This window comes from Adiantum capillus-veneris, chromosome 25, assembly GCF_014529385.1.
Source record: "Adiantum capillus-veneris isolate H3 chromosome 25, ASM1452938v2, whole genome shotgun sequence".
Lineage (NCBI taxonomy): Eukaryota > Viridiplantae > Streptophyta > Polypodiopsida > Polypodiales > Pteridaceae > Adiantum > Adiantum capillus-veneris.
The window spans coordinates 120,316,806-120,331,400 of NC_140955.1; the positions used below are offsets into that span (position 1 = coordinate 120,316,806).

At 44.3% G+C, this 14,595-nt stretch overlaps 1 protein-coding gene across 1 annotated transcript in view; it reads left to right on the forward strand.

Moving 5' to 3' along the window:
* Positions 1–13,365, forward strand: part of FZL (FZO-like protein) — a 74,079-nt gene extending 60,714 nt beyond the window's left edge. Inside the window, exons 9-11 of the mRNA XM_086500422.1 lie at positions 12,096–12,329; positions 12,421–12,536; positions 12,720–13,365. Of these exons, the coding sequence (XP_086356548.1) occupies positions 12,096–12,329; positions 12,421–12,536; positions 12,720–13,002 (633 nt within the window). The 3' untranslated portion in view covers positions 13,003–13,365. The remainder of the gene's footprint in view (positions 1–12,095; positions 12,330–12,420; positions 12,537–12,719) is intronic.
* The last annotated feature ends 1,230 nt before the right edge of the window (positions 13,366–14,595 follow it).

Consider the following 14,595-nt stretch of genomic DNA (forward strand, 5'->3'; position numbering starts at 1 on the left):
GTCTGATCACATATCCATTTTCTGTTAGTTGGAGGAGATGCTCTCTATAGGAAGCCATCTTCGTGCCCCACTCTTCTACCGGGTATATCCATGTGCTTCTGGTATCTAGTTGAATCAAATCCAGACATATGAGTCTACTAATTTCTGTGTGTGTGAGAGAAAGAGAAGGTGCATCCAAGGAGTACTCGAATGGAGGCAGTCTATCCATGCTGAAGCCATGTGACTAAAACCATGATGTCATCTGCACATACCAACATGCTGTGTCTCCTTGTAGCGCTAGCTGTCGGGATGACTCAAGGGCTAGCCGAGCATAACCGTCTTTGGGGAGGTCCCATAAATTATGCATGAAAGAAACTAATTTAGTAAGGGCCTCAACTACGAGAGGGGGGTAGCTAGCTCAGCTTGAATAATCTCATGTGGCACAATAAGGTGCAGCGGAAGTGAATGTTGAACTTTGTTCAAGATGAGTGCTCCGAACTGTGCTCAAGGGTTCCTTTTACTTAGGAAGGGAGAGCCTTCCATTCCTATAGTGAGAGAGTGTAAATGATCACAAACAAAGTGAATGACACTATGAATGAAGGTACTGAGAGAGAGAGAGAGAGAGAGAGAAGAAGAAGAAGAATACGACACCTGAATGTTGTCAAACCCTCCTCCAAGGGCCCCACTCTCTATGGCAAGAGAGGTCTATGCTATTGATTGCACAATCTGGTACAATGGTCTAGATGCAATGGACTTGCCGACGATGTCGACAACAATGACGACGATGACGAGACGTGCTGAAATCTGAAAACGCTAGGGGCTGAAATCTGCAAATGCTGACTTTCTGCTGAATTCTGACATTGTGTCAGCAAGGACGGCGATGACGACGATGCGCTGAAAACGCAGATACTGAAATCTGCGAACAGCGGGCTGAAACTGAAAACGCTGGCTGATTTGACCACGCGACGAGGATCTGCTGCGGAGAGGTGAGATCTGCGAGGTTTGGGGCTGTATTTGCAAAGTCTTAAGTGCTGAAAACTGAAAACGCTGATGCAATGGCTGATTCTGTCGTCAGGAATTTGCAAAACATTGATGTCGATCTGCAATTGCAAAAAGGCTAGGCTGAATTCTGGGATCTGCTAACGCCAGTGCTGATCTACAATCTGCAAAATGCGAGGGATGATGTGCTACTACTGAAAATGCTAGGCTAAAACTGAGCCAAAACGCTGGTCTTGTTCTGCTGTTGGCTGGAAACGCTAGGCCTCCTGCCGGTCTTGCTAGAAGGGGCACTGTGAATTGGTGAACTCCTGCTGCCTCTTCTGACAGAAGGTGCTAGCGCTAGGTTTCTTATAAAGAAACTAGCAAATTTTCCCTACTCACTTTCCCAACAAAGTGACTCATTAATAATAAGTGAAAAATGGTTTAAATACGGAAAATGGGTTCTGTGCACTATAAAATGCTCATGATGGCTACTGATTGTAATTCTGATGATCATGCTGTGTGCAACTATAGGATATGCAACTACTCTAAGTGCCTGGACATGCACGGCCTGCGCACATGCTCACAAAGGTGCGAGAACACTTCCTAAGTTGACCTGAACCCTGGACCTAAAGTAGCTTGTCCCCATGCACATAAAGTTAGATGTGCACGTGACATCCCCTCCTTTTTTAAGTGAGGTATTGATACCTAACTATATGGCGTCGAGAGAGATCGCCAACAACGTCTAGAATCTTGGGAAGGACTCTTCGCCGGCCCACTCTGATGCGTGGGTCGTGCGATACTTGAACTTCATGAATGTCTGCAATGCTTCCTTCTTTGGGTCGCACCGAGAGCGACAGAAAGGGATCTATGGTTGCTTCAATGTTCCAACTTTGGCTATGGACGTTGGTCCACCTTCAAGAATCTTCGAGGAGAAAATTCTTGAGAGCACTTCCAACACAAAATCGTGAACATACCCATTCCATGTAGAGTGATTGGAAAAATACTATGCTTCCGAAATGACTGTGCATGCAATTGAGATGAACCAAGTGACGGAGTGCCAAACCGTTCACCAACCATACCCAAACAATGGGGTTGAATCTTGACTTTCTGATCTAAATCTATCAACTGTGGCAAATCACAATGAAAATGCCGATGCTTGATGGAAAAAAAAAATTGTGCTCTTTCTGAGACCTTGTCATGCAAACTTTTGTTCTTTCAAGAGTAATCCACATACATCTGTGCTCATCCATGAGTAAATCATGTGCATCGTACAATACTGAATGCCTATGAAAAGGGAACACGTAAAGACAGTGATGAAAATACAAGAAACTGTCATGAATGAAACACACGAACAATGCGTGCTGACTAATCATGCGAATACATAATACTTCTTGAGTGGGTTGTTTAGATGTCGACTTGAGAGCCAAGATCGGTTCCTCGTGATTGATCGTACCTGCAATGAGGTTAGCTTCGCTAGAAAAAGCATCAATTACACCATCATCCTTGTGAACAATCACAACTTTATCAGGCAAATAATCATCCTTGTGAATAATCACATCTTTATCATGTTGATCATATGTGTCGTGCTTTGGAGAAGAAAAGACTGAGAGAGTCTCCTTCTCCTGTTTCTTTCCAAGCTTCACTTGCGCATTAGAAATGAGAGGTAAAGAATGAACAACTGCCTCTCCACGAATGACAATGGGACAGTCACTTTTGGTATTGAAAGTGAGAGTATTGTCCGCCCAATCAATGAGAGATTTATGCTCACGAAACCATCGAATAGCTAGAATCATATCACATCCTGAAAGAGGAGACACTACAATTTTTTTTTGCGCAAGGACGCTTGTTGAACAATGGATAACACATCAAGGCACTCTCATGTGATGAGAGAGTCCATACCGGGAGCGAAGCCCGACACCTCGAGAGGAAATGTCTTGCTAACCTCCAAGCGCACTCTTTCGACAAGAGAGTCACCAATCACATCATGCATGCTTCCTCAATCAAACAAGACCACCATGTGTTGACCATTCACATGACCATAACACTTCATGAGAGACTCATCAACTGGATGACCATGAGAAACTTGGGACACACTAGTGTTCTCATTTATGGCATTAACAGAGGATGTGGGTTCTATGGGTTCTTTAGATTCGTTAGATTCAATCTTAGGACATGTTTTCTTTATATGACTTTTGACGTGACAATGATAACATCGACCTTCCTTAGAATAAATGACTTGCTCGTCTACCGTTATGTATCCTCATATGATTCCTTGTGCAACTTTTTCATCGAGGGTGAGCTTAGGTTTAGCAAGTGTGTTAGCTTTACCCTTAGATTCATTGTGAGAGTTCTTTTCCAAAGTACTAGAGGAAGATTGGTTAGAAGAGTTACAATTCTTACCGTTCTTACCGTTCTGTGGATTCTGAGGAGTCTGAGAGGTACTGTGAGAGGACTTGTTCTCCTTAGGCTTTCCTTTGTTGTGCTTCATCTTCTGTGCGAGAGCAATCGCTACCACCTTGTTGAGATCTACGGGATCGACGATCTCGACATCAAACCTGATCTAGTCGTCCAACCTGAAAATAAAAGCCTCTTTGTGCTTCGTATCTAATTTGCGTAATTGTGTGCCAAGCTGCAAAACACGGTTAGTAAAAGACATGACTGGGGTACCATTTTGCTTGAGATTGCGCCAATCTTCCTTTAACCGCGCTAGGTACTGAGGTGGCAAGAACCGCGCCTTGAGCTTGTCTTGGAAGTCGGCCCAATTGAAAGAAAGGGGCACGCCTTCCTCGGCTTCCTCTAGGTGCGCGGCCAATTGCTCCTCTTGCCACGCTTGATACCAATTAATGGCATCACCGGAAAGATACATGGCTGCGGTCAAAACTTTGCTATTCCCTGTCTTCTTAGTTGTCGCAAAATAAACATTAAATTGATGCAACCAAGAATGAATAACATTAGCATCCATCTTACTGTCATACTTACTAAATGTCAACTTTTCCATGACGGGGTTGTTGGAATCCGCTTCTTGACTTGTGCTACCCAATGATTCTTTGAGTGGCTCGGACTTCGAGGTGAGTACTTGTAGGACCAACTCTTGCATGCGTTGGTCTCTCTTCGCCTCACGTTCTAATTCCAAGGCCGCTCGTCTTTCTTCGGCCACCATGTGCGCGTGCTCACGCTCATGCTCCAAGGCTACCCTTCTTTCTTCGGCCGCCAAGCGCGCTTGCTCGCACTCGCGATCAAAGGTGGCGTGTTGGGCCTCTTGTTGGAGCATCATGTCCATCATCGACTTGACCAAAGCCTCCATAGAATTTGGTGCAAACCGTGGCGTAGATGGGGAAGTGGGAGGGTCGGAAAAACCTCTTGGTGGGGAAAATTCTTCTTCACCACCTCCATGCTCATCACTTTCATGTAAAGTATCCATTCCGCTTCGAGTGATGACCATACACTGAGATCTTGGGTACTTAAGTTCAAGAGGAACTTGAGGTCTTGTGGTTTTTGGGTTCTTGAGGTTCTTTAGCTTGCAATCTGTGCTAGAGAAGGCTTTTCCCATACCAGAGCGCGACTCTACCCTGTGGGCGCGCCCCTTGGCGGCCTTGCGCTCACACCAAGGTTGCTTTTTCCTACCTCACATCAATTGGCCGTCCGCTAAGGCATGGTCCGCTCTCAATGAGTGAAAAGAGGAACGAGGCGAGACCGTATAAGCCCTTCTTTCTTGGGTTTTCTGTCACTCTTCAAAAACACGATTAGGAATCGACACGCCCAAGAGGACTTGGGTTACGTGCGACCACAACAAGCAAAAATAAATTCTTGTGGTTCTTTCCTTGAGTGATACAGAACACTGTCAAAGCTCTGATACCAATGTAAGGTGCAGTGGAACTGAATGTTGAACTTTGCTTAAGATGAGTGCTCCGAATTGTGCTCAAGGGTTCCTTTTACTTACGGAAGGGAGAGCCTTCCATTCCTTTAGTGAGAGAGTGCAGATGATCACAAACAAAGTGAATGACACTGTGAATGAAGGTACAAAGAGAGAGAGAGAGAGAGAGAGAGAGAGAGAGAGAGAGAGAGAGAGAGAGAGAGAGAGAGAATATGACACCAAAATGTTGTCAAACCTTCCTCCAAGGGCCCAACTCTCTATGGTGAGAGAGGTCTATGCTATTTCTTGCACAATCTGGTACAATGGTTTAGATGCAATGGACTTGCCGACGATGTCGACGACAATGATGACGACAACGAGACGGGCTGAAATCTGCAAATGCTGACTTTCTGATGAAATCTGACATTGTGTCGGCGAGGACGACGATTAGTACGATGCAGCGACGATGCGCTGAAAACGCAGATGCTCAAATCTGCGAACAGCGGGCTGAAACTGAAAACGCTGGTTGATCTGACCATGCGGCAAGGATCTACTGCAGAGAGGTGAGATCTGCGAGGTTTGGGGTTGTATCTGCTGGTCTAAGTGCTGAGACTGACAACGCTGATGCAATGGCTGATTCTGCCGCCGGGAATCTGCAAAACGCTGATGTTGATCAGCAATTGCAAAAACGCTAGGCTGAATTCTGGGATCTGCTAACGCCAGGGCTGATCTGCAATTTGCAAAACGCCAGAGTTGATCTGCTACTGCTGAAAACGCCAGGGCTCAAACTGAGCCAAAACGCTGGTCTTGTTCTGTTGTTGGCTGGAAACGCTAGGCCTCCTGTCGGTCTTGATGAGAAGGTGCACTGTGAGTTGGTAACTCATGCTGCCTCTTCTGACAGAAGGTGCTAGCGCTAGGTTTCTTTTAAAGAAACTAGCAAAGCTGTCCTACTCACTCTCCCAACAAAGTCACCCATTAATAATAAGTGAAAAATGGTTAAAATAGGGAAAATGGGTTCTGTGTACTGTAAAATGCTCATGATGGCTACTGATTGTAATTTTGATGATCATGCTGTGTCCAACTAGAGGATATGCAACTACTCTAAGTGCCTGGACATGCACGGACTACGCACAGGCTCATAAAGGTGCGAGAACACTTCCTAAGCTGACCTGAACCCTGGACCTGAAGTAGCTTGTCCACATGCACATAGGGTTAGATGTTCACGTGACAGGCACTGAGGCCTTAGCCCAAATGATTCGAGAGATCATAGAGACTAGAGGCCTCTACATACATCTCCATCCATCAATGCTACCAGATCTACCATGGTGGTCCACTGAGGGCCCCCAAATCTAAACCCCATAGAGCATAGCTGAAGCCACCAAAGTGTCAAAACTTAGGTCTATGGCATACTTGTATGGCTAGTATGTCTCCAGACATGGTCACCTTGTATAGGTTGCAATTTTGTTCGGCCGCCCCTCTGTATGGACTGCCTTGGGCACTCATATACATGGGGTCAGGGGGGTACCCACTTCATATATCATATGATATAGTTGTATTAGGTCTTCTACTCATTGTAGTCATGGGGGGTTGATTGCCTCCTCTGCCTCTCTCTCTCTCTCTCTCTCTCTCTCTCTCTCTCTCTCTCTCTCTCTCTCTCTCTTCCGCACACGCGTAATCTCATAACACTGATCACTCATCCTTAGCATACACCATCATTCACTTCTGCTGCACATTACATTGGTATCAGAGCTCTTTGGCAATGTTCGGTATTATCACCCAAGGAAAGAAGCATAAAGAACCACATAAATCTTCTTTTTTGTTTGTTGTGATCGCACGTAACCCAAGACCATTCGGACGTGTCGATCCCTAATCTATGTTTTTGAAGAGTGGCAGGTAACCTAGAAAAGAAGGCTTGTCCAGCCTCCCCTCGTTCCTCTTTTCCACTCATTGAGAGCGGACCTTGCATGTAGCGGCAGGCAAATCGACTTGAGGTCGGAAAAAGCAACCTTGATGTGAGCGCAAGGCCACCAAGGGATGCACCCGCAGGAAGGAGTTGATCTTGGGTAAGAGAAAAGCCTTCTTAAACGCAGATTGCTAGCCATACTAAGTACCGCGAACCCCAAGAACCCAAATACTCCAAGTACTCAGTGCACGGTCATCACTAGAAGCGGAATGGATACTTTGCGTAAAGGTGATGAGAGTGGAGTTGGTGGAGAAGAAGTCTCTACACCAGGAGGATTGTTCCCCGATCCTCCCCCATCCCCATCTACGCCACGGATTGCACCAAGCCCTATGGATACTTGGTCAAGTCTATGATGGAGATGATCGTACAACAAGAGGCTCAGCGTGCCGCCATGTATAGAGACTGTGAAGAATGAAGGGCAGCTATGGAGCTTGAGGGTGAGCAAGCACCCGAAGCTCAACGCATAGCTACCGAAGAAAGAAGTGGAGCTATCGAGCTCGAGCATGAGCAAGCAGGCGAGGCTCAACGTATAGCAGCCGAAGAAAAGCGAGTGGCTATGGAGCTAGAGTGAGAGGCGTAGAGGGACCAGCGCATGAAAGAGTTGATCCTACAGGTACTCTCCCTAAAGAGCAAGCCACTCAAGGAGGCCGGCGAGTCATCACGTAGCATAGGTAGAGACGACGACTCCAACAATCCAATCACTGAGAAATTGACGTTCAATAAGTATGATGGTAAGATGGATGCTTCTGTGATTCATTCTTGGTTGCATGAATTTAATGCTTACTTTGCAACAACTAACAAGAAAACCAGCAACAATAAAGTTTTGACTGCTGCAATGTATCTAACGGGTGATGCCATTAATTGGAATCAAACAGTTGGTTGAGCATGTTGTAGATGTCTTTCCCCTCTCTTTCAGGGGGGTCAACTTCCATGACAAGCTCAAGGCTCCTTTTCCGCCACGACAGTATCTTGATCGGTTAAAAGAAGATTGGCGTGGCCTCAAGCAGAATGACACTCCTGTTATGTCTTTTTATAACCGTATTTTGCAGATTGACGCTCAATTGCGTAAGTGGATGAGGATCTCAAGTTCGATGTGCAAGTCTTCAACCCTACAGACTACAACGACGCCGTTAGAATCGGTTTAGGACAATAGATGAAGCACAACAAAGGTCAGCCGAAGGAGAACAAGTCAAGTACCCCTCAAGACCAACACAATGGTAAGAACAACGGCAATTCTTTCTTCTCAATCTTCCTCTACACCTAGAGTACAAAACTCTCACAATGATAGTAAAGGAAAGACTAAAACTCATAAAACCCCTAAGTTGACACCTGATAAAAAATCTGCTCAAGGAATAGTAGAAGGTTGGTTAACTCTTGAAGAACGAACCGAATATGCAAAGAAAGGAATATGTTTTGAATGTTACACTAAAGGTCACATGAAACGAGTTTGTCCTAAGAAACCATTAAAGAATCCACAAAATCCACATCGTCTGTTAATGCAATCAGTGAGAACACTAATTGTCCCAAGTTTCTAATCATGATATAGATGAGACTCTCATGCAGTGTTATGGTCATGTGAATCGTCAACGCATTGTGATCTTGTTTGATTCAGGTAGTATGGATGATGTGATTAGTGACTCTCTTGTGAAGAGCGCATGTTTAGAAGCTCTTCCAATAGACTCCATCGTGATCTCTAGATTTGCTCATGGCATGCATTCTTCTTTCACATATGAATATTCTTATGTGACCGTTTTGGTTCAAAATATCGGTTTTCGTTGTAAGTTTGTGGTTTCTTCTTTCAAAGGATGTGATTTGATTTTTGGCATCAAGTGGTTTAAAGATTATGATCCACAAGTTAGTTGGAAAGAAAATAAACTCTCTCTCACAACCGAAAGAGCACCTCCTGTGGTTCCTCGCTGGGACAAGGACATGTCGTCTTCGTCATTGATCTCTCACTCTCATGTTTTGAAAGAGGATAAAACACGTAGTGTCATAATCTCTCAGTACTCAGTCCCAGAGTCCACCAAAGAGTCAGTCATTGCATGGAAATGAACCTCTTTTTGTCGTTCATTCTCCAAAGCACGACACACATTTTTTACATGATAGAGATTTGATTGTTCGTGAGGATCATCAAGCCTTCAAGTTGCTCCAGTCTGTACCGAGTACACCTTGGGATGACCATCAAGCTAGATTGTTTCAGTCTTGTGAGCAATTTGGTGGTTTGATTGATTGTGTTCCTAGTAAAGCTAACCCAATTGCAGATACGATCAGGATGCAGGACCCATCTTGGCTCTCGAGTCGAGGTCCATAGTACCTATATAGAAAGTATCTTTTGTTCGCATGATTAGTCAGTATGCACTGTTCGAGTCTCTCATTCGTGACGGTCTCTTGTATTTTTATGATCGTCTTTATTTGTTACCTTTTCATAGGCACGTCATAGTGCACGATGCACATGATTCATATAGAAAGTTTGCATTCAAGGTATCCACAATGTTTCTCATCATTGTCAGTCATGTCAATAATTTTTGCATTCTCGTTCCTTGTTAGGACATGGTCACCGCAAAAGCACTCGCACGTTTGTCCATTAAGCATTGGTATTCTCTTCAGTGTTTGCCACAGTTGATAGTTTTGGGACGAAAAGTCCAGTTTAGAACGCATTCTTGGCATGGACTTGTTGAACGGTTTGACACTTTGTTATAGTTTTCATCTGCATTCCATCCGCAGTCATTTAGGAAGCATAGTCTTTTTCTAGTTACTCGACAAGTAACAAATGTGTCTATGATATTGTGTTTAAAGTGGTTTCAGGGAAATCCCTCAACGGAGATTCTTAAAGAAGATGAATCAGAAATTGTAGACGAAGTTGAAGGCATGGAGCCTAAGCAGATTATTCTGCTCAAAGAAGATGAATCAGAAATTGTAGACGAAGTTGAAGGCATGGAGCCTAAGCAGATTATTCTGCTTAAAGAAGATGAATCAGAAATTGTAGACGAAGTTGAAGGCATGGAGCCTAAGCAGATTGTTCTGCACCGCTTTCGGCGCGGCCCAAAGAAGCAAGCATTGTAGACCTACTTGAAGTTCAAGTATTGTGGGACCCACGCAACAGAGTGGGTTGGCGAATAGTTCTTCGCAGACTCCCAAGAGTTGTTGGTGGACTATGTGGAAGCCATACAACTCGGTACCAATACCTCACCTTGAAAAGGGGGGATGTCATGTGCACATTCAACCCTACGTGCATGTGGACAAGCTGTAACTCCTATTTCTAGGGTTTAGGGAAGCCTAGGAAGTGTTTTGGCACCTTTGTGATCCTGTGCGCAGGACGTGCATGTTCAGGCACTTAGAGTAGTTGCATACCCTCTCATTGCGCAACCCATTAGCATTAGCATCAATACCTAACACCAAGCATAAGCATTTTTCACTGCATGTGACCACCTACGGAATTGCGCGTGAACCACATCTTATAGGCATTTTAATTAATAAGTGACTCTTCAATTTTTCAAATTGTGGGGTTTTATTGGAGGCTGCCCGACCCAGTCATTAGCACCTATAAATGCAACCCTTGGGTCACCAGAGTCGGTCCGAGAAGCAGTGAAGGTGCCTCTCAATACAGCAGTACCAAGTACCTGGTGTACCAGCAACACCAGCGTTTTTGTATCAGTCCTTTGGCGTTTTTGCATGAGCAGCACGATTTGCTTTAGTCTCAGCCGTTCCGCAGCAGTGCCTCAGCGGACAGCCCATAGCCTCGTCATGGTCGCATTCCTCGCCGCAGCCACACCAGCGTTTTCACTTTTCAGCTAGCCATACAGTGAGCGCTTACAATTTCCAGCCACCATCTTAATCAACGATAGCAGATCAGCTGCTAGCCTCGCCGTAGTCGCAGATCCCCATCAGTAGTCATAGTGTTTTCAGATATCAGCCATTAGCCTCACAGTCTCAAGATCTACCGCAAGCACCGTCGTCGTCGCCGTCAAGCATCACAACATTTAGAACCATTGTACCAGACTTTGTGCAATCTAAAGCAAATACCTCTCTAGCAATAGAGAGGGGGGCCCGTGGAGGGGGGTTTGGGACCACGTCTGGTCGGTCTCTCTCTCTCTCTCTCTCTCTCTCTCTCTCTCTCTCTCTCACTAATAGCACTTTCTCTCACAGTTTTCCATTCTCTTTGTTTTGTCCTATTGCACAATCTCTCATTAAATCAAGGAAGGCTCTCTCTTCCAGTCAGTAAAAGGAACCTTGAGCACACATTGATCACTCATCCTGAGCATACAACATCATTCACTTCCGCCTGCACATTACATTAGGTCTTAAGAATTTGTTCCTTTAGAAGTTGTTGTGTGGAGTCTGATTTCTAGGATTAGGTCTTTGAGATGTCTTATCCTTTTTAGTTTTAAGTTGAGTACTCGTTTCAAGTTTTAGCCAAGTATGCTGCTTCAACTTATTTTGTGTATATCTTTTCTAATTTTTTTAAAACTAAATAATGGTTTGTTTTATCTTGTTCTGTTTAATAGCAAATTTTTTTCCCTTCAGAGTCTCGTACTTTTGTAGTTTTATGAGTGTTTTATCCCCTGTTATAATTTGTGAGCTCATACTAATTTGAACTTACTCCTCTGAATCTACCTGTCTCGATCTCTAGCTGGTGCGAGGATGTGCATAATTGACCAATAGCACATTGTATCGCGTGAGATAGATGAGTATCCATGTATTCGGGTCTGGTCACAAATCCATCCTCTGTAAGCTGAAGAAGATGCTCTCTATAGAAAGCCACCTTCATACCCAACTCATGTGTACGTTGTATCCATATCCTCCTGGTATTCAACTGAGTCATGTCCTACCTAATGAGCCTGGTAATCTCTACCCGAGTGAGGGAGATGGAGGGTGCATCCAAAGAGTACTGAAATGGGGGTAGTCAATCCATACTAAAACCATGCAGCTGGAACCAAGATGCCATCTGTGCATACCAACATGATCTATCATCCTGTGATGCTAGCTGTCGTGAAGACTCCAGGGCTAATAGAGTGTCTCTACAGGTGCTATGCATAAAGTAGATTGCTCAAGTGAGCGCCTCCACTACCAACGGAGGGGCAGCAAGCTCCGCCCTAAACACCTCATGTGGTACTGAGGGCTTGGCCCTAGTCATGCGAGAGAACCTGCGAACACATCCTCTCCAGTCTCCCTATTGCTGAGTAAGCTCTGGTCAATCTCGTCTCTGCTGCTGTCCTCAAGGAAAATACTAGGCCATTGAAGACCACCCACAGAGAGAGAGAGAGAGAGAGAGAGAGAGAGAGATGCCAAATCTTTTGCAAAAATTTTGTATGGATACAGGAAACGCTTGAAGAGAATCACAAAAAGCTCAGTGATTACCGTGCTCAGCAAGTGGCCAAGTATCGGGACCTTGTGAGAAGGAAATGGCCTGATATCAGAGAACGTCAGGAGGGAAAGAAAGGGTACGTTGTGTCTTCTTGTACAGAGGGGAAAGACGAAAACTCTTTAATAGTGCTCGAAGGTTTTGATACAAAAGCTGCAAAAATTGTTCTGGAAAAAGAGCTGAAGGATGTTGTGAGTATTCTCTACTTCAATCAGTTTTTAGTACTCACCTTTTTTTTGGCCGTTGAAGTACGTAGTTGAAATGCTTTTATGCTTGCTTCAGATATTTGTTACCTTTGGAGGTTTAGGTGCTGCCGGTCTGTCAGCATCAGTCTTGACATCGATCTTACCCAACACACTCGAAGACCTGCTAGCTTTAGCTGTATGCTCTGCAGGAGGGTATGTTTACAAACAAGTGATTTCGAGGTTTTGGGTGTTTTAAGTCAAGAGCCTAGAGAGAATGAGAGGGGGCAGAAAATTTCAAAATCATGATTTGATGGATGAATGGATGGAGTTTGAGTTGGTAACACGGTGCTTGGTTTTGTGCTGTCTTACAAGATGAAGTTTGTGATTGTCTTGCAGTTTGGTGGGAGTTTGGAATCTTCCAAGGCGGAGGGAAGAAGTCAAAGGCAAGATTTTACAGGTTGCAGAATCCTTTGCCAATCAATTGAAGGCTGCAATGCTCACAGAAGCTAGGCAAAATGTGAGTGAACTAAGGAAGGAGGTTGATGAGCTGTTGCAGCCCTACTCAGAGGCTGCTGAAGCTGAAGTCGAGAGAATCCGAAGTTTGCAAGAAGGAATTTCTGAAGCAGACAGCAAAATTCAAAGCCTCCGTCTGAGAGTCCAGAATCTCGGTATCTCGTAAGAAGCATTAGGGATTTTGTGGAGTTCTTCTACATCATCAATATTGTAGCATGCAGCTGTACAGGGCAGTTGGATGCAAATTTTGTGGTTGGAAGCGTCAGGTTCAGGTTCTCTTGGTCCTTTGTCACTGGAAAGAATGTGGCAGATTAAATTCCTACTCCCAAGCTTTTGCGGTTTTGTCCCCTTTTTATTTGATGAGCCTATAGTCTGCAATGCATTCTTGGCTCTCTGCTGCAGTTGTAACAAGGAAGCTACTTAGCTAGTCTAGGTTAATGCCAACCATTGATATCAGCAATAAGCTGTTGCTTGTTACAGAGTTTGCAAGAGCCTCTTTGTATGATAATTCAAAATCTCTATTTCGTGATTTTGCTTGTCGCAATTATGTAAATCAAGCAATTTAACAAATGCTATCTTTACATAATTGCAAGTGACTTCCCCTAAAAGATAATAAAGAATAAGGGAAGCTTATCTAGTCCTAAAGACGTGTGAGGCTCCTGCCACACTCTAGTCGATACCAGGACCAACGACAATGATATATACCATTTTACACAAACATGTTGTGCATAGGGCATATCACTTCAAACAGGTAAGAAGAGAGAGAGAGAGCTTCAAAAAATAACCAACCACACTAAATGCATGGAACTACCGGCCTTGTGCTAGAGAGATGGAAATGAAATGAAATGTTATATGAAACATCTTCAAAAGACCAAAATGACCTATGAGTCGAAACTCACATAATCCTTGTGGATCTAATCCAATGTTTGGGCACCAAAATAAAATGAGGTAAAGTGAAAGACTAAACTAAAAACTAAAGTCGTCGGACTGAAGTCATCATCATCAATGTCCGAGGAGGCGCGGCATTGGGCGTTCTTTGAGAATGGTAGAAATCGTTTGTTGTGAAGCATGCTAATCTCGCTACTGAGTCCCTGCTCAAAGAAGTCAGTGATCTCCCTCTGTGAATGTCTCCCACTCCTTGGTCTCCTCAAGATACTCTCCTTGTGTCTGCATTAGCTCTAGCAAAAACAAGCTGAGGCATCTTTGATCTTGATACCTCATGACTCTAGCCATTGGTCCAAAGCCCTCTCTGAAGAGTGAGTGAAAGTGGCCTCGTATCTCATAGTACACCGGACAATGACAAATATGATGTAACTCTGTTTCTAGCTCTATATGACACAACTCACATATCCTCGCTTCTGTTGGTACTCTCCTAACAAGTCTCAATCTCTAGCTGAGGCGATGATGTGCACATATGTCCGATAGCACATCGTATCCCATAGGATAAATGAGTGTCCATATAGGCCGGTTTGATCACATATCCATCTTGAAGACGCTCTCTATAGAAAGCCATCTTATCCTATGGGATATGGTGTGCTATTGGTCAGATGATGTGCGCATCTAACCAATAGCACATCGTATCCCATAGGATAAATGAGTGTCCATATAGGCCAGTTTGATCACATATCCATCCAGAAGATGCTCTCTATAGAAAGCCATCTTCTCATCCAACTCTTCTGTCGGTTGTATCCATGTGCTTTTGGTATCTAGTCGAGTCAAATCCTGGCGTATAGTGATCTCTATCTGTGTGAGAGAAAGG